The following is a 19,063-nucleotide window of genomic DNA, read 5'->3' on the forward strand; positions in this document are numbered from 1 at the left end:
GCGCAGTTCCCGGGGGAGCCGGCGCCCCGCATGGAGCTGGGCTCGGTGCGGGCCATGGAGCGGGAGCTGGAGCGCTGCCGCCGCCACCTGCGCCGCCTGCAGCGGGCGCTGGCCGAGGAGCGCTTCAAGGTGGGGTACCTGGAGGCGGCGCTGGCCCGGGCCCCGCCGCCGCCCGCCGCCCCCCGGCCCGCGGGCAGCTCCCCGGAGGGCGGCAGCGCCGGCAGCTCGGACGCGGAGGACGCTTCCTCGGCAGGTGGGTGAGGGGGAGCCGTCCCCACCCCGCGCCCCCGGGGACCAGGGTGTCCCCAGGGTGTCCCCAGGGTGTCCCCAGAGTGTCCCCAGCCGGCCCCGCCGCACGCTCAAGGGCGAATGTGCGCGGCCGAGGGCATCCCCGGTGCTGCGCTCCTCCCGTGCCGTGCCGTGCCAGGGTAAAGGCAATCCCGAGCCCCTGTGCCATCCGTGCCACCCGGCTGGTGCGGCCCGTGCTGTGACTCGGCACAGGAGCCCCCGCGTGTCCCCAGCACGCAGCCAGAAGCACCCCATGCCGAAACGTAGTAGAGGATGCCCAAAGTCCTTCTGCCATCCCCATGGAACGGCTAATGACAGCCCTTGTGCAGCCCCTGACCAACCAGTAAGGTCACCCCAAGCCTCTGCTCCTCCCTGTCCCACTCCCAGGGACATCCCGTGCCAAGGCCCCGTCCTTGGGTGGGCGAGGAGGGAGGGTGGCTGGCCAGTCCCCTGCAGCTGGCTCTGGCCAGTCCCCTGCAGCTCTCGCTGATGGCCCAGTGGCCCACGAGCCACCTCTGGGGCCGGACATTGCACAGGAGTCATTTCCTGGCTCATGGGAACACCTCTGCTCAGGTGACACCCTCTGACCTCCTGCGGGAAAATCCTGGAGGCTCTAAAGCAGAAGCATGCCGGGGTGGTGACATGTCCCGGGGCGTTTTTCTAGGTGGATTGAGGACAATGATGTTTCGCAAGTGCCTGGCTGCGTGGTGGCACTGGAGGCACAGCCAGCTCGCGCTGTCAGCCGTCACACTGTCCTACTTCCAGCGGCCTGGAAGTTGTTATTGCATCAGCATTAAACCCGGTTCAAACACAGTCCTGGCAGCTAGGGAATGTCACTTTTAATGCTGCTAATTCCACAGCTGACTTGAGTTAATTTTGCTCTTGCTCGATTGTTTGGTGTGGTGGTTTCCCCCTGAGGCCGTATCGTGCTGGTTCAAGATTGCCTGGAGAGCAAGTGCTCTGATGTCAAATTATGCTTAATATTTAGTTCATTTATATTTATTGCATTAGTCTGCAGTGCTGGAGGAAGTTTCCACTTCACCTTCCTGAGCTGCCTGGAGCTGAAATGTCCAAAGTATGTGGCTGCTCTCGGTGTTGTCACCGTGCTGTGCCAGGCTGCACGTGTGAGTGTTTGTCCTGCTCTCCAGTCGGCCGTGGGAGCCTGTGCCCAGGAACAAGGACCTTGGGAATGCTGCCTCCAAAGGGCTGCTCCAAGCCCCTCTCCAGCTCCCAGCAGCAGGCATGGGCTGTGGTTCTTGGAGAGCTGCTCTGTGGCTGAAGTGGCTCGAGTGCATCAGAATGACCAAGCACAGATCTTTGATTTACACTCAGACCTGTGTTTTGTTTATGTCTGGGTTATGCTCCTGGATGTTTCCAAAGCCAGGATGGTGCAAGGCTGCTCTCAGGTTGGTGGGTGACGTTAAAGGGGCTTTCCTGAAGCACAGCACAAGCCCCTGAGAGTCCTGGCTTCACAACTTGGAGGGGTCCAGCCCTTTCCAGTCTTTTGGCAAGACTTTGAAGTCCAAGGTTGCATCAGCTGTGGTTGAATGTGGCCTCTTCCTCCTCCCCTAAATGGATCTTCCTCAGGGTCAGCAGCTCCAGCACTCATCAGAGGAGGAAGCATCCCCCTGCCCCGTGACAGGGCTGGGCTCAGCCCTCCCCAGCCTTGTCCCCAGCCTGTCCTGAGCCTTTCCCAGGCATCAGCATTTTCTTTGTTGGGCGTTATAAGGGCCCCTGTGTGCTCTGCCTGGGCTAACATTTAAGAGCAGGATTTGAGAGTGCAGTAGAGGTGTGCAGTCATTGCCTGGATCCCCCTTTCATGGACAGTTGGTTAACCCCGTGCTCCTGTTGTTTTCTTCTCACTTCTCTATGTTCCAGATGCAATTGAAAATTCATGATTGTGGTGTTGTTTGCTTTTCCTGACAGCACTCTGGTGGTGTGTAACCTGGTTAGTGCTGCTCTGCCTGGGTCCCTCAGTATTTTAATGTGAATTTCAGAGTTTGGTGCTGCGGTGGCTGTGGCTGAATGCAGTCAGTCCCCAGCTGTATCAACCTTGGGAAGCACCCTCTGGACAGCAAGTGAAGGAGTGTTGAATATCATCTTTATGGGAATTACCAGGGAAACACAGTGTTTTCCTTTAAGTAGCTTGTGATTAATCTGATTTAAAGGGAGGAAATCTGCAAGATGCCCGTCTGGGGCTATCGCACCAGAGCGGCGCGTGTGACAGCCAGATACACCATCCTGGCATCTGAGATAACGCCTGTGCCAGCTCTCCTGGGACCAACAAAATCTGAGCCTCAGCGAGCAGATGGCTCAGAATGAAGCGTGGAAAGGGCTGAAATTCCCCTCATCTTGGCCATCGCCTGTCCCTGTGGCTGAGCACACAGCTGGCCTCGCAGCTGAGCGTGCGCGGAGCCGGGGCGCAGCGGGCTCGGGCTGGCTGCTGCTTCCATCTCCTGTTTGCCACGGAGGGATGGAGGGCTGTGGGTTGGTGGCAGCCTGGAGAGGGTGAGCTGAGCAGGAGGAGGTGCTCGTGGCCGAGAGGAGGATGGGGTGATGCTCGGTGGAGATGCTGCGTGCCCGCAGCCAGGTAGCGCAGAGGTGGAAGCGACTCGGTGCTGGGTTTCCTCGCTTTGTCCTTGGGAAGCAGAGAAAGAGGCTGGCTTTGCCATGGAGCTGAAGCTCCTCTGGAAGGCTGTGGGGATTGGGAGCCCCTGAGCTGCCCTGTGCAGTGCCCTACACGCCACAAATATGAGCTGTAGGGTGGGGAGCGTTGGCATAGCTGGAATAGTCCGTGACGGCGTGAGCTGGTGGATCTGGTTACAGCAGGATGCTGAGGCTGTGAGATGTGCTGTAAGTGAATCCCCAGCCCTCTGTTTAGCTGGAATTACAGTTTCTCTCAAGGAGAGATTCTGGAGTCACGTGGGCTCTTCTCCTCACTCTGCTGCACTGCCTTCACTGGTACCTTGGGAAGGGGAAGGGAGCTGCCAGCAGCAGCAGGTCCTGCCTTGGAGGGTGGTGAGCACAGAAGAGGGAAAGGGACCCTGGAGCATCTGGAGTTCCTGTGGCATTGGCCACCTCACCCCTGCATGCCCAGCTGGGGGCTGGATTGGCATGGGTGTCATGCTGGGGGCTCCTGACATGATTTGAGTAAAGTCAGGGCTTGTTCTTGTCACTCCATCCCTGCTTGTGCTGCTGCTGCTGTGAAAGTGGCACCTCTGTCTGTCCCAGAAAAAAACCCTGCAGCTGTGGAGGTGATGGGGCAGCTCTGTCCTGCTGTCCCAAGCTGCACTTAGACCCTGCTTTTTCCTCATCCCTTTCTTGGAATATTCTGCAGAAGCAGAATGGAAAATACTGAGCAAAGTCCAGAGCTTGTCCTGGTGCATCTCCTTCTGCCTGGAGCAGGTCATGGTGTGCAGGAGGGGAAGGAATGGTGATTTCACAGCCTCAGGAAGATGAAATGTTGCATGGTCTGTGCATCCACCTCCCCTCCTTTAGCACCTGGATGGGATCTTGGCATCAAATCAGGGTGGTGCAGTGGGTGCAGTTGTGTCTCCCCAAGAGCCCATCTACCACCTCTGTGTCCTTGTGTTTAGTTTCTAAATTTTTACTTTGTTATATTCCCTCATTGTTAGAAAGGGCTTGTTTGGCTCTGAAGAGGCTGGAAGTTCCTCCTCTGGCCAGGGCAGGCCAGGCAGAGTCTCAGTGTTTAATTTTAGCTGTTCAGGCAAGGACAAAACCACAGAGAGAGTGTGTGTGTGTGTGTGTGTGCCTGCTGGGGACCTTTGAACTGTCTCCATCTGCTCTGGGGCCCGGCAGCATTTGGGGAGGTGATTTCTCTCCACAAACCCCCCTGGTGGCATTGTGACAGCAGCCCCTGAGTGACGGCAGGCTGAGAGTGATGCTGCCTGAGCTGGGGACTGCAGGGTTAACTCTGGAACAGGTTGTCACTGTTAAAGAAGATCATCAATAAATGTAAAGTTTATGGGGCTGAAAAGCCTTTGAGTAGAAGAGTTGCAGTTTAAAGCTGTAAGTGGGAGCAGCAAGTGCTGCTTGGGCAAATAGTGAAGGGCTTGTAAAGGAGCTGCAAGAGCAAAGGGGAGATCTGTGATCAGCTCTGCCTGTGGGCACCATCATGGCAGCAGCAGCTGCATCTTCTGGCTGGGGGAGCAGCCCTTCCAGGTGCCAGGGCCCTGCAGAGAAGCAGGAAGGGTGCACAGAGGGTTGGCGATCCCTGTCTGTCTCACTGGTGCTCCCCTGGCATGGCAGTGGTTCTCTCATCAGCACAGAGATGCCAACATCCCCCCTGGAGGAGCTGGGTCTGGATGCATCCCTGTGTTCTGCCAGCTGGGCACAGCCCCACTGGCTGGGTTTTGGCCCCCAGAATTTGGGGCAGAGCCCTGAGCTCCCCGGCTTGGCAGCATTCAGGGCTGGGCGGTGGGGCTGGGGATGGAGTTTGCCCTTCAGTGCCAGCGGTGCCATGGGCTGTGCCCACCATGGGGATGAGCACTTCGGCATGGAGGAGGCCCCAGGCTCACAGGGGCTGGCTGTGGGTGATCAGCAGCCCCAGGTAGAAGCAATGGCAGCAGCAGGGCAGGCAAGAAATCCTCATTAGGTGGCTGGATAGAGCCAGAAGTGCCCTGCGGGACCTGCATACATTTGCATTGTAAGGCCATTGAAATCTGGTTGGGGTTTGTTTTCTTTCTGTTTCCCTGGGAAGACACTTCTGTGCATGGAGGCTCTTTGTTCCTCGGGTTCCTCCTCCCCTCCTGCCCACACTTGGGATCCCAGTGGATGCTCTGCTCTGTCTTCTGCTGGGTGCTGTCTGCTGTGGCAGTGATCACGGGGAGAAGCTTTGCTCTGTGCTGCCAGGGAATTCATATTTCCCCGGGTTAGAGAGAGGAGCCTGGGCTGGCCAGGGCAGCTCACTCAGTGTCCATCCACCCCAGAAAGTGGCACCTGAACCCCCTTGGTTCATAGCATTGCTGGATTTTCCTCCCACTGAGGTCACCGGGAGCAGTGGCCGGGAGCCAGCCCGAGGGAACACAGGGAACTCACCCCATCCCCAAGGGACACCTTGGAGCAGGCTTGGCCTTCCCACCCCAAATGGCTTGGTCAGTGTTTGCTAAGCAGGATAACTGCTGTGTGTGGATCAGGAGCAGCGGCACCTCTTGGCTCCCTTGGCTGTAGCTGGATCAGCCTGGCCAGCCTAAGCAGAATCCCAGAGAACTCCTGCAGATCTGCCCCCAGATAAATCCCAGCTGTAAAGTTCAGGGATTGTTTGGAGATCTGGCAGATAGCCCCGTCCCAGCACAAAGGTCTCCTATCTGCCATGGACAGTTTTTGTTCCATAGGTGATTTTTGTTCCGAGGCTGTGAACCAACACCTCCTCTTCCTCCTCCACAGCTCCTGTGCTGGGGGGCAGACCTGGCCCAGCCAGCTCAGCACCAGGGCTGGGGGGAGAGGAGCAGCTGGGGGCTGTGGCAGACACAGCCACAGCTGCCTCCCTCAGTGCAATAGCTGGCCCAAGCCTTCACCTGGAGGAAAAGGTTTTTTCTGACCAGCCACAACCTTTCATTCCTTCTCCATCTGGGTATTCTGAGAGGCTGGGTCAGTGCTGCTGTAGCTGTGTCTCTGCCCTCCTCCCCATGCTTGCTTGGCCCTGGCACTCTGCCTGGCACTGCCCTGAGGCCAGGATGCTCCAGGTGACCTCCCTGTTCCCCAGGCACCTCTCAGCTGTGCCCCAGTGAGCACAGACCTCAGGGTTTCAATTCCACTGGAACTGATACAGGAAGAGGAGTTCAGTGCTGGACTGAGGGCCCGCTGTGCTCCTTGGCAGGGAGGCTGGAAACATTTTCATTTATTCCTCTCTGCAGCCTCTGGCAAGGGGAGAGCAGCTGCTCTGCACCAGCGAGGGTGAGCCTGGACCTGCTGAGGGCCCAGCAGAGCAGGCACTGGAGGAGCTGGGGGAGCCAGGCTGTGCTCTGGCATCTCCCACCTCAGGCCCAGGCTCTGCAGCTGGAGAGCCTGCCTGTGTTCCTGCCATGGCTTCAGCACACAGAGGTTTTCCCTGTCCCAAACCAAAGCACTCTGGCTGCTCTTGCAGTCCTTAACTTCTTTAGCCACTTGCATGGTGCTCCCCAACCTCAGTCTCCCGTTTTGCTCTTCCTGTGGGCAAACACTCCCAGTGCTGGAGGTACAGGTGGCTCTGGGGCTGCTCTCTGGGTGCCCAGCAGCCCTGGGTGCCCAGCAGCAGCCCTTGCCCAACTCTGGGCAAGCCCTGGGGCTCCTGCAGCTCCCGTGGCTGTGACTGGAGGACTCTTGCACAAGAGCCCAGAAATAGCGAGGCGTGGGCAGGCGGGCAGGGGCTGGGCAGATGCCAGGCAGACAGCCAGACACCAGGCAGGCTGTGCAGGGCTGGCTGCTGCTGGGGAGGGATGCTGGAGCTCAGCTTCTCCCAGCTCTTGCCGCAGGGATGCTCCCAGCTGGAGCTGGGGGCGGTGGCGGGGGTTGAGAACATGGTTGGCAGCATCTCCTCAGCCAGGACTGGGCTCTGTCACCCAGGGCTGGGGGTTGAGAACATGGTTGGCAGCATCTCCTCAGCCAGGACTGGGCTCTGTCACCCAGGGCTGATGGGTGCCAGGCTGGGGTGGGTGCTCCCCCCCCCCCCAACCACAGGGAGAGGAGGGAGGTTCAGCTGCTTTGCAGGTTTTGAGGTTTTTTTGTTGTTGTTTTTGCAGAGGTGAAAAGAATATGGAAACCAAAGTAAAAATACCCCCCAGGAGTTTGGTGGGGCTGGTGGGTGTGGGCTGTGCAACCTGCCTGGCTCAGTGGTGCAGCACAGGGTGGCCCTGCCTTGGCCTTCCCAGGACACTCACCCGGCTGTGGGGAACTTGCCTGCCTGGTCCTCCTGGCCGTGGCACTGCCAGGACCTGCTGTGTGGTGCCAGGCTGGGGGTGGCCAGCCTGGGGAGGGCTCCAGGAGCTCTGGCAGCTCATCCAAGTGCTCAGCTCATGGTCTGCGTTGGATAAAGAAGCAGATGTGCAAAGGGGGCATGGAGAGGCTGGGCGGGAGTGGCCAGGAAATGTGTCTGGCTGAGGGAGAAATGTGGAAAAGCCCCTCCCTGCCTGTATGCAGGGAGCTGTGCATGGAAAACCAGCTGCCCCCACGGCTCTGCAGCCATGGTGCTGAGGATGAGCAGCTGCATCTTGTGCTGGTGCTGCTGCAGGGCTCCCCAGGGCACCAGCGGACTGTGGTTTCCTGCCATGAACAAGGTTGATGCTCTGAGCTGAACCACCACCACCTTCCTGGCTGAGCCTCGGGCTCTGGGGGTGCAGGGGTGGGTGTGGGGTTTGCTGGGGAGTGTGCAGGAAACTCTCCATCCATTAAGGGGCAAAGTGAGGACAGGTTCAGCTTGAGCCGAAGCAGGAGTTGGTGGGGGATGGACAGCAAAGGCTGTCACATGGTGGCCACCCTTGGGCACTGCCTGTGCCGATGTCTTGGGGACAAGGGGAGTCTCAGCTCCCCAGAGCACCTGGGATGGGGCAGGGGAAGGCAAATGGCAGCTGTAGGGCTGCACCCTGACTCACAGCCCGTGGGTGCAGCAGGCTCTGGCTGTCCTTGCCAGGCCAGGGCTGGATGCAGCCCCCAGGCGGGCAGGGCTGTGCTGGGGGCAGCAGTGGCTCCTCATCCTGGATGCCAGGTGCCAATGGCTCTCTGTGCTCCAGCCATGCTGAACCGCAGCTCTGCCATTGCTGTGCTCCCCCAAAATGCTGCACCGAGCCTGTCATGGGCATCCCTGGCAGTGACAATCAGGTGGTGGCAGTGCAGGGTCCCCTCAGGTCTCCCCTCCGCGTCCCGGCACTTCACACTCCACCTTCCCCGTGTGCCCGGCAGAGCATTGTCCCTCCTGCCGGCTCCACCTGGCAGCGGGGCCGCTCCCGGTCCGTGCCGACCGCGGGCAGGACGGGCCGGGGACGGTGCCCGGGGACAGTGCCCGGGGATGGTGCCCGGGGATGGTGCCCGCCCTGCCGGGCACAGCCTGAACCAGGGCACTCTTTGCACTTGAACGCTTGGCTGGCGCCCTGACATATTGGGGTTGATGACTCTGGCACTTCGTATTTTCCTTTGGCTCCTTTGCGGCCGGGGAGGGCGGTTTAACCCCTGCCTGCCCGCGTCCTGCTCTGCCAGCCCCAGCTGTGTGGGGCAGGGCTGCTCCCGGCTCCTGCAGGCCCTGGCTGCCAGAACCAGGGGGAGCAGGGCTGGGAAGAGCAGGGCTGGGAAGAGACTGTGTCCTTCAGCCTCAGGTATTTGAGGGGCTGGGGCGGTTTTGCTGTGAATTTGGCCCAGCATCCCCAGGTCACAGCAAGGAGGTGAGACTGTGCTGGAAGGGGTGATGGAGCCAACTCCCCCTTTCCCGCCCGCTCTCCTTGGGGTGCCCACGCTGCTGTGCCACCACCATCCCCTCCTCATCCTCATCTTCCTCCCCCTCCTCGCCGGTCCCCAGACCCCCGCGGAGGGTCGGCGTGGCTGCTGCGTGCGGGGGGACGCCGAGCTCGGCTCCCCCCGGCGAGGCAGGGGCGGGAGGCGGGACGCGCTGCCATTGCCAGGCGGCACCTCCTTCCCTGGGCACCCTTGGCAGGAGCGCGGCCGTGTGCCCGTGTCCGGCTCTGCCATCAGCCCCCGCCCGGGCCCGCGGCCCCCGCCTCCCGCCCGCCGCCTTTGTTGTGCGATGCGAGCGGGCTGAGCGCCGGCACAGCGCTGGGAGCATGGAGCCGCTGAGCCACCGCGGCCTGCCTCGCCTCTCCTGGATCGACACCCTCTACAGCAGTACGTGCCCTGGGCTGCCGGGGGGGCGCGGGGGGCCGGGGCTGCCTGGCCCCTACCTGTTGTGTAACGCTGCGGCGCGCTGGGCAGGGATGCTGCGCTGTCCCGGGCGGAGCCGAGCCCGGCCAGGGGCTGCCGGTGCTGCCAGGGGGTTGTGCTCCCCTCCGGGAGCATCCCGCATGTCCTGGTGGCTCTGTCCGGGCTCTGTCCGGCGTCCCCCAGGCTCTGGGGTCTGCATGAGCAGGGTGGGTGGCGGTGGTCCGAGCTCGGGGGGTCGCTGAGGCTGGAGCAGGTCATTCCCCGCAGCCGGCACTGCCCGCGGGGGTTTTGGGGATGGGGATGGTTTTTGGCCGCAGGTCCCATCGCTGTCCCTGCGCGGCGGTGGGAGGGCGCCTCTCCCTCCCTGCATCCCTGCCTCCCTCAGCCGTGATGCTCGCAGCGAGCTCCAGGCGCGGTGCCGGTGCTGTGGCAACGCGGTGTCGGTACCGGGGGCTGGCAGCCGGCGGGGCCGGGGGCGTCCTGCAGCAGCCTGGGGGTGCGAACCCCCCCGATCCGACCCCAGGGACGGGCGGCAGGGAGGAGGGAGCCCCGGGGCCGGTGCTGCTCTCATGGCAGATCCAGGGGACGAGGGGCTCGGTCACAGGGTCCCCGTGATTATTTTGGAGCTGCGGGGGCATCCCGGGGTGGGGTTTGGGGTTTGGGGCGCAGCGTTGGGCTCGGAGCCTGGTGCTGGTAGGGCAGCGGGGTTTGGCTGGGTGCGTGGGAAGGTGGGATGCTCCAGAGCATGCTCCATGCATGCATCTGGCATCTGCCATGCCCTGGAGGCAGCACGGGCCGCCAAGGGGCACGGTGGGCAGGGCTGAGCCCCCGCCCCAGGTTTTCCAGCCCAAAGCCTCTGATGTCCACAGCCAGAGGCCACATCCAGCAGGGACAGGGGCTGGGGTGGCTGTGCAGGGGTTTGGGCTGGAGCCTAGGGGCCACATCCAGCCCCAGCCTCTGCACCCTCCTTCCCATGGCTCTGCCATCCCAAATCCTGCTCCTGCTGCCCTCCCCAAGGTGTGGGGGAGGCTGCTTGGCCATGCCCATGTTTTGGGGGATGCAGGGCAGGATCCAGCCATCATCATCACACTGGGCAAGGCAGTGGTGGTGTGGAGGAGATGCTGTTATGTTGAGCCACCCTTTAGCAGAGGCCCACGGAGCAGGTCTGAGGCCAGCTCACACATCTGTGTTGTCATGGTGAATTTTCACCCAGGCACAGGCAAACCGTGGCGTTCCCCCAAAATCTCACAGGCTCTCTGTGGATGTTGGGCTTTTCTTGGAAGTGGGGTGGAATGGGTGAGCACTGGGCTGTGCCCACACGCTGACAGGGTGTCGGGGAACAGCACGTGTCCATCTGGAAGTGCCACCCTGGGCTGCTGTGGCTGTGCTCTGTCCAGGCTGGGCAGGAGCAGCTGCTGCCCTTGGCTGAGCTCCCTCACGGGGGCCATCGTGCTGCCAATAGCCTGGGCCAGCCTGGGGAGATGTCGCAGAGCAAAAACATTTTCCTGGGGAAAATAATCCCTCATGGGGATGTGTTCCTGGCCCTGTCACCCTGCTGGGGCTGTGTGCCAGCTCACAGGGCCTCTGCCCTGATGGGTGCCAGCATCCCTTGGTGCAGTGTGGGCTTGGGTCCAGCTCAGGGCCCTGGGGCTGTCTGTGGGCTTGGGGCCACGAGGCTGTTTCAGATCAGGGTGTCCTTGTCCCCCAGAGTGGCTCCCCTGGGCCAGGCTTCCTCCCTGCCCTCCGTCTCCATGCCTGGGGTGCAGCAGGAGGATTTCCACTGCTGCTAAAAATCAGGAGCAAAAATAGCTCTGGGTTTTGGCACGGGCACCGAACAGGCTGCAGGGGCAATGCAGCTGTGGGGGAGGAGGGAGGGAGATGCTGGGTTTGGGCTGCCTGGGTGGCACAAGCACCCCACAGGCAGGGAGACACAGGGGACAACCTCTCTGTGTCCCCTTGCCCATCAGTGTCTCCCTTGCTTGTCCTGGCTGCTTGGTGGTGCTTGGTCCCCTCCCTGTAGCAGCTTCTGGGCTTGCTGGGAGGTTCCTGTGCCCAGGCTCCCCAGGTGAGGCCCCTCAAATTCTGCACAGCCTCGGGTGGCACAGCTGGAGCTGTGGGGACGTGGCTCTGTCCTGGGGCCAGCTCAGGGTCCCTCTCAGTGTGTGCCTGTTGGGCACTGCCTGTAGATGTCATGCCCAGCTCTGGTCTGGGGCTGGGGTGTAGATCCAGCTACTACCAACAGAGCCAGGTCACTCCTGCATCCCTGCAGGCCCTTCCCTCTCCATGCCACCTCCTTCCCTGCACTGCTGCAGGTGTCACCTCCCAGGGTCCCCAGCTGCCTCATTAACGCTCTGTTCCTCATTACTTGGATGCTGATGAGCCCCACCTGGGTTGCCAGCACTGCCACAGTGACAGTGCCACTCTGGGTGTCCCTGTGGTGGATCCTGGAGCTGCAGACCTTGGCTGTGGTGGAGGGAAGGCAATGGCACCTGATGGTGATCATCAGCTTTGGCGCCTCTCTGCTGCCTTGGCTCTCCCTTAGAAAAGGAGCTTGGGGGAGAGTTTGGGTTTCTGTGGGGCATTCCCAGCCTGGGGACAGTCCTTGGTTGAAGGCAGCTCTGTGGGGTGGTGTCCTGGGGAGTGGCCACCATGGGAGACACCAGTGCTCATGAGCCCTGTGCGGCTGTGCTCCTGGATGGTGCTGGAAGCATCACAGCTGAGATCTGTCCAGGACAGGAGAGACGATGGACAGCCCACCATGAGGAGGCAGAGCAGCTTAGAGCCAGGGATCCTTTTTTCCTGGAAGCTGAGGACCAGGGGGGTGCAATCCAGTCAGCTCCTGGGTTGAAGGTGGGCTGTGGTGGCCCACTGAGGGATTGTCATCAGCTAATTGCTGAAGAAGTAAGGCCTGAGAGGGGCTGTGGTGTCCTGGCAGAGATGGGGTGCATCTGGCCCATGTCACAGCTCTCCTCCAACCCCTCTCAGGTGCACGATGGGACTCCCCATCCATCCCTCCCCACTGGCACTGGCAGGGCTCCTGGCCTGAGCACACTTTGCAGCGCTCTTTGATTTAAAGATTTATCCCCTTTCCCTAGGAAGCAGGATGTAAGATTAATGTGCTGGATGGTGTTGGTGGGAGCCAGGGGAGTCCTTGTCCAGGATGGCCAGGGCCCTGGGGACATGGAGTGGCAGTGGTGTGGGGTTTGGTCTGGGGTGGCTGCTCTGACCCCAGGGCACCCCGTTGTGGCCAGGTTATCAGCTGGGCTCTTAGCTGGGGTCTCCCCAGTGTCTGTGCCCAGGAAGCCTGTGGGGATGTGGCTTCCAGGGATCCATGGGGCTGCTGGATGGGAGGGCAGCAAGGGGGCGGTGTTGGATGAGCCCCCTCCCTCTTTGGGAGCTGCCGAGGAGCTCCTGGCCGCTGTCTTGGGGTGAGGGGTGCTGGGTGCACCCCACGGCCGCCCCTGCAGCAGCCGGGCTCCCTTCCCCCTCCCCTTTGTCGGCATCTCGGGGCTGCTGCAGCCTCTTCCCGCCGCCACCGAGCCGCTGCCGTTCCCATGGTGACCGGTTCGGATGTGCCCCGGGCCCCGCTGCGCCCCAGGGCCCCTCTGCAGACCCCCCCCGTCTCCCCGCTGGGGCTCTGTCTCCCTCAAATTCCTTCCCCTGGGCTTGGGTGATGGGGGACTGTGGGGCAGCGTGGGGCACCCAGAAATGGGTGCTGTTCTGGCGGGGGGGGGGGCTCATCCTGCGCTGGGAATGAGCCCCCCTCTGTCCCCCATCGGGGAGGGAATGCCCAATTCACCCCGCGGGGGTGGCACTGCCCCCCGAGCTGGGCATCCTGGCATTTCCAGCTCCGAGGAGTGTGGGCACGGGCAAGCGAGGAGGACGACGGCCGTGGCTGCCAGCCCAGCTCGTCTGTCCCCGGGGATGGCACAGGGATGATGGCACAGGGATGATGGCACAGGGATGGTGGCCGGCGGGCAGGCAGGGCACAGCCACTTGCATGGGGCTGCAGCGTCTGGCAGAGCAGCTGTCCCTGCGCAGACGAGGCCGTCGGGCCTCTCGGTTCCGTGAATTATTCAAATATAGGGAAGTGTGTCGAGCAGAGGATGCCTGCGGGGCCGGGGATGCTCGCTGTGATCTGTGATGTCTTCTTGCCTGCTTGGCTGAGCAGGCAGCGGGGCCGCCCTGGGCTGGCCCTGAGTGGCCCTGGGACGCGGGGTCAGCTGCCCGCGGGTCAGCACAGGCTGGCCTGGGTGGCCTCGGTGCCACACGGTGTCCCCGAGCCGCGCCTGGATGCTCACGGCCACCCCTCTCTCACTCCGGCAGACTTCAACTATGGCGCGGACGAGTACGACGCCGAGGGCAACGAGGAGCCCAAGGCGCTGCCGGAGGGCTCGGAAACCATGCCCTACATCGATGAGTCGCCCACCATGTCCCCCCAGCTCAGCGCCCGCGGCCAGGACAGCGGGGACGGTGTGTCACCCACGCCCACCGATGGCCTCGGCACAGGGGTAGGTGCTGGGCGGGGGGGTCTCGGTGCCAGCGGTGTTTGTGGTGCTCTGCAGCTGCTCTGACCTGGCAGCCCAATTTCTGCCGGCTGTGGCAGTCTGGGCTCCAAGGAGTGGCAGTTCAGGGGGTGCCATGCCCGTGGGACACGCCGGTCCCTGTCCCGCCGTGACGGAGCCGGGATGGGATGGGCTGGCCGGGGAGAGGGTCCCGGGTCGGGAGCGCTGGAAGCGGGGAGTGCCGGGTCCCCAGCCCCGGGAGCCCTTGGGGACCGGGCACAGCGGCTCCGCCGGGCTGCCGGCTCCATCTAGTGGCACTCGGGGACCAGGCGCCAGCAGGGCTGGGGACGCAAGGTGCCCCCCCTCGCTGTGCTCAATTTCGATGTAGCCCCTGCTGTTCGCAGCGCATCCTCGGGAAGCGCTCTGGTTTTCCAAAAGAGGAGGAATGCCCGGAGAGCTGCGGGGCGGGATCCAAAGGGAAAAAAGTGGGTTTTTTTCCAGAATGAAAGTTTCCATGAAGGCCGGGAGCAGTGGGGTCCAGGCAGGCCCCTCGGGGTTGGTGCGGGGAGCAGCCGCACGGCCCCGGGCTGGGGGATCCCCCGGCGCTGCCGCTGCCCGCGCTGGGAAAAGTGAAGTTTTATTTTTGTCATGGAAAGAGTTAAGCTCCTGACCCGGATGCTGAGGCAGAAGAGGGAGAGGTGTGGCTTCCTCCCCAGGGTCGCCCTGCGCAGCATCGCCGTCTCAGCACCCAGCGCCCCTGGGGAGGGAGAGCAGGGTGCTGCCCTCTGCCACCGCCTCCCGGGGCTGTCTCTGAACCGCTCGGGCTCCCTGACCCCCCAGCAGAGCCCCTCACCCCAGTCCTGGCACTCGGTGCTGGGCTCTGAGCCCCAGGCCAGAGGGACAGCAGAGGGAGGGTGGCTCTGGGGGACAGAGCTGGGGGGAGATGCTGGCACAGGGGTGTCCCTGAGGGCTGGTGGGGCACCCTGGGTCTGGGCACAGGCAAGGACATTGACTTGGTTGTGACAAACAGGATTGGGAAGTGTTGGAGCCCGGTGCCAGCTCTGCCTCCCTCTCTTTATCTGGAGCTGCTTGTGCTGGGGCTTGGCAGAGCTCCCTCCAATACCAGCACAGTGTGTCCAGCCCTGCGAGGGGCACAGGCTTGTGCTTGTGTGGCACAGGGTGCCAGGTTCAGCCCATTGCTCTCCTGCAGTGAGGCAGGACTGGTGGCACTGCCTTTGTGAGGGCTGGTTTGGGGAGGTTTCTGGTGGGGCATCTCGTCTTGCAGGCTCTTGGGGCAGCTGTAACCATGTCTGGAGCCAGTGACTGCTGCGTGCAGACACATCTTAACCCTCCCCATCCCACCGTGGGATGTGGTCGTGGTGTGGACTTGGTGTCCCAGCCCCTGCTTGGGTGCTGCTGGCTTTGGCACTGTGGGCAGCATTCCCCTGGACAGGGACCATTCCCCACTCTGGGGACCTGGCCATGCTGGGCAGGGTTGTGCTGCAAAGGCTGAGCTGTGGCATGGATACAGGGCTGGACACAGGCTCTGGAAAGTCCCTGTGTCCCCACATCTCACAGCAGGAGTTTGTTGCAGGCTCAGATGGGTGCAGGGAGAAGAGATGGCTCCTGTGGGCAGAGCGCATGCAGCCACTGGTTCCCCTTTTGCTTCTGAGGAGCCAGGGGGGGAAATTGCTGAAGCAGCTCTTGCATTAGTGTCCCCTCCTCCAGCCTGCTCTTGCCTTGCCTGCCAAGGCCCTCAGTGTCCCTCACGAGCGTCACAGCAGTGCTGCTGTCCCCATGTCCCGCTGCCCCGGGGCTCAGCGCTGAGGTGCCAGCCGGTGTGGCAGGTCCGTGTGAACACAGCCGGCTCGGCTCGGTGACACTGCCCCAAGTCCCCTCTGGGGCACGGAGAGCTCTGGTCCCTTCTGGGGGTGCACAGCCGGGTCCCCATGTGGCACCCGGTGATGCTGCTGCCCTCCAAGCTCCCTTCTCGCTGGCGGCAATCCCCACGGTCCGGCTGTGCCTTCCCACGGGACACGGGGGTCCAGAGGGCTACAACAGAGGGGATGCTCTCCCACTGCCGGGGGGGCTGGCAGGGATCCCCTCCCCGCGGCTCTTGCCGGACCCACCTTGGGGGCGGGCGGGCGGCGGCGGCGGAGCGGCCCCACCTCCGTAGCCGGGAGAGCATTTCCTGTAGGAGCGCAGGGCGGAGCGGCGGGGCCGGCTGGGCTGGGGCTGGGGCTGGGGCAGCGGCCCCTGCAGCGCCCGCGGCCCCGGGGCCGAGCGGAGCCGGCCGGGAGCGGGGCTGGCCCTGCGCTCGCAGCGCTGCCGAGCCCGGAGCCGCGCCGGGAGCGCCCGGGCCGGCGGGGACTGGACGGGGAGGCCGGAGCTGGGTCAGGCTGGAGCAGCACCGGGGATCCCATAATGGCTCCTTTCATCCCGCGCTGGTGGCCGGCGTCCAGAGCTGAGTCAGGCTGGGACAGCCCGGCCGCCTGAGCGCCTTGCCTGGAGCCTTGTGGGGTCCCCTGTGCGCCCCGCTGCCCGGCCGGCCATGGAGGAGGAAGAGGAGGCCATAGGGTACCTGGATAAAGTGCTGGAGGATGAAGATGACTCTGAGCCAGGAACCCCCACCAGCCCCGTGTCTCCATTTTCGGCCGGCGACAAGGTGGGCAGCGGGGGGACCCTGCCCCCCGTGCTGGGCGGTGGGTGTGGGGACAAGGGGCATCTGGCTGGTGCTGGCGATGCCGGGTGTTGGAACGGCCCCGGGGCGATGCGGTGGGTGCTGGCGGGGGGCAGAGCTGGGAGCGGCGGGAGCATCACTGCGGCCCCAGCACTCCCCCAGGACTGCCTGTGCCAGGGCACGGGGCACGGCTGTGCCAGGCTCCAGGTGCGGGGGCTCAGAGTGGGGTGACCACCCAGCTGTCCTTGCAGGGGGGAGCAGAGCCACACGTGCTGCGGGGTGGGAGCGGAGGGGCTCGGCAGAGCCGGCACCGGATGCTCAGGAAGGGGCTGGTTTTACACTCTGACCGCTGCTCGGCTATTGGCCGATTCCCACACTCGGCCACCAGAAACCCCTAAACAGTCCCAAAACAGAGCTGGGGGGTGGACCAGGGGAGACCCCTGTGCTGGCAGGTGCAGCTCAGCATCCCTCTCATGCCCACCCTGCCAGGGTGCCTGGGTGCTCCAGCCCTCGGAGGGCTCTGGCCCTGCTCTTCCTGGGGTCTCCTGCATGGGGCAGCCACAAGGCCCTGAGTGAGAGTCACTGCTCTGGGTCACAGGAGTTGACATTGTCCCCGTGGGGTGCGTGGGCCCCGAGCGTGGGTGGGCCCCTTATCTGCTGAGCTCCTGCGCAGGGCCCAGGCTGGGGAAGCAGGAAGAGCCCGTGACTAATCTGTGGCAAAGAGCCCACGAGCTCCTAGTGAATAAAAGTGGCCCCCCCGTTCACCCTCCTGCTGCTCTGTCACCGTGGCCCAGCCTCAGTGGGGCAGCCTGGCAGGGTGGACACTCTGTTGTCACAGCAGCCCCCAGGGCTGGCTGGTGGGCACTGGAGTGGGGCAGAGAGATGCTGATCCTCAGCCATGCCCACCTTGGGGCTGTGCCACCTCCCCTGGCACAACAGCCAGGGTTGGCATGGGCAGAGGTGAGACACGACCAATGTCCCCCCCCCAAACCATCCTGAATGGCCCAGAGTGACGCCCCCATGGCTCTGCTTGGCCCCTGTCTGGGTGGCAAAGCCTGGCCCTCAAGTTTTTAAGAGGAAAGGCATGACCAAGGATGGTCCAGGTGCTGGGGTGTCCACGCCTGGGCACTGGCAGAGCCTCGCTGAGGGTCTCAGAGCCCCCCCAGCCCAGCCATCTCCCTGCCATGAGGGTCACACCACAGGAACATCAGTGCTGCAGCAGACCTGGGTGCCACTGGGCAGTGCTTGCTGGGGTGGCACATCCCTAGGGAAACGTCAGCCGAGGGAAAGGGTGGTGCCACCTCACGTGGGAGCCCATCCAGCGCCAAGCATGATTTCACTGGGCGTCTCTGGACTCTGCCCTGGGAGAGTCCTGCCATGCTGTGCGCCATCCTGGAGCGCTGCCAGCGGCACCGGGCTCGTGGCCAGCCCGGAGCAGGGAGGGGACAGCAGCCAGCACAGCTCGTGGCTTTCCCAGCTGGCTCCAGACGGGCTCTGCTGCCCACTGGCGCATGCCCACGCCTTACCACAGAGCTCCCCCCGACACTGGCAGGGATTTGTGCCCACGTGGGGATGCCAGGAATGGGCTGGTGGGATGAGGGGTCTCCTCCTGTGCCACTTGCTGGCTCAGCCAGGCTCCTTGCTGTGTTCTGCAGGGCGACCGGGATGCTGGCAAAGGCCTGGAGATGCGGAAGTTGGTGCTCTCCGGTTTCCTGGCCAGTGAGGAGATCTACATCAACCAGCTGGAGGCCCTCTTGTTGGTGAGCACAGCCCCTCCAGGGATGGATGGATGGATGGATGGATGGATGGATGGATGGATGGATGGATGGATGGATGGATGGATGGAATCATTTCTTCCTGGGTGGCTTCCCCCAGCCACATCAGCCTGAGTGGGAGCAAAGCTCCAGGAGCCACACCAGGGTCAGCTTTGCTCTTCCTGGGGTCTACCCTTGGGTTCTGTCTACCCCCATCTCACTTCCCCTGCTGCCCATGTCCCTTTTGGGGACATATTTGTGGCCTTGTTTCCTCCTGTGGACTTGCTGACCTTCATGGCGAGACGCTGTTGCGCAACACGGGGTCACCGCCGCTGCGGGGAAGTCCGAGGATGCACGAGCCCGGAGTGCCCCTGGTCCAGCTGCCAGCCTTGGTCCATCTGTCCTGGGCAGCCCTCGCTGCCAGCTCAGATCCTCCTCATCCCCAGTGTTCTCCTCTTAGCCCTCATCTCAAACTCTCCCTCCTTTGGCAGCCCATGAAGCCACTGAAGGCCACGGCCACCACGTCGCAGCCTGTCCTCACCCTCCAGCAGATCGAGACCATTTTCTACAAGATCCAGGATATCTATGAGATCCACAAGGAGTTCTACGACAGCCTGTGCCCGAAGGTGCAGCAGTGGGACAGCAATGTCACCATGGGTCACCTCTTCCAGAAGCTGGTATGCACCTTCCCTGGGTCTTGCTCCACTTGGAAGAGGAGAAGGGCTGGAGTTGTGATGAGTTTGGAGTCGTGATGCCCTCAGGGGCTGTTCCCATGGATGCCATGACCGTGCTGGGTAGAGGAGGAGAGGCCAGGTTGAAGGGCTGTAGCTTCAGCTTCTGCTGGCCAGGCACTTGTTATCTCTCTGCTGGATTTTGGAGCTTTATGGAAGCACAGGCTGGGCAGGAGCTCCACCATCCTGCCCTGAGCAGGAGCCAAGCTGGCTGAGTGTCCTGCCAGGAGGGGACAGCTC

At 62.9% G+C, this 19,063-nt stretch overlaps 1 protein-coding gene across 2 annotated transcripts in view; it reads left to right on the forward strand.

The window, feature by feature from the left end:
* Window positions 1-19,063, forward strand: part of ABR (ABR activator of RhoGEF and GTPase) — a 37,732-nt gene continuing 18,669 nt past the window's right edge. The window contains exons 1-4 of one of the 2 annotated variants that reach the window (XM_036394915.2): window positions 1-253; window positions 13,480-13,664; window positions 17,994-18,098; window positions 18,584-18,769. In XM_036394915.2, the coding sequence (XP_036250808.1) occupies window positions 31-253; window positions 13,480-13,664; window positions 17,994-18,098; window positions 18,584-18,769 (699 nt within the window). In that variant the 5' untranslated portion in view covers window positions 1-30. Of the gene's footprint in view, window positions 254-8,919; window positions 9,118-13,479; window positions 13,665-17,993; window positions 18,099-18,583; window positions 18,770-19,063 lie in introns of those variants that run through there. The other variant, XM_036394916.2, reaches the window with a different exon arrangement.

Source organism: Molothrus ater, chromosome 21, assembly GCF_012460135.2.
Source record: "Molothrus ater isolate BHLD 08-10-18 breed brown headed cowbird chromosome 21, BPBGC_Mater_1.1, whole genome shotgun sequence".
Classification (NCBI taxonomy): Eukaryota; Metazoa; Chordata; class Aves; order Passeriformes; family Icteridae; genus Molothrus; species Molothrus ater.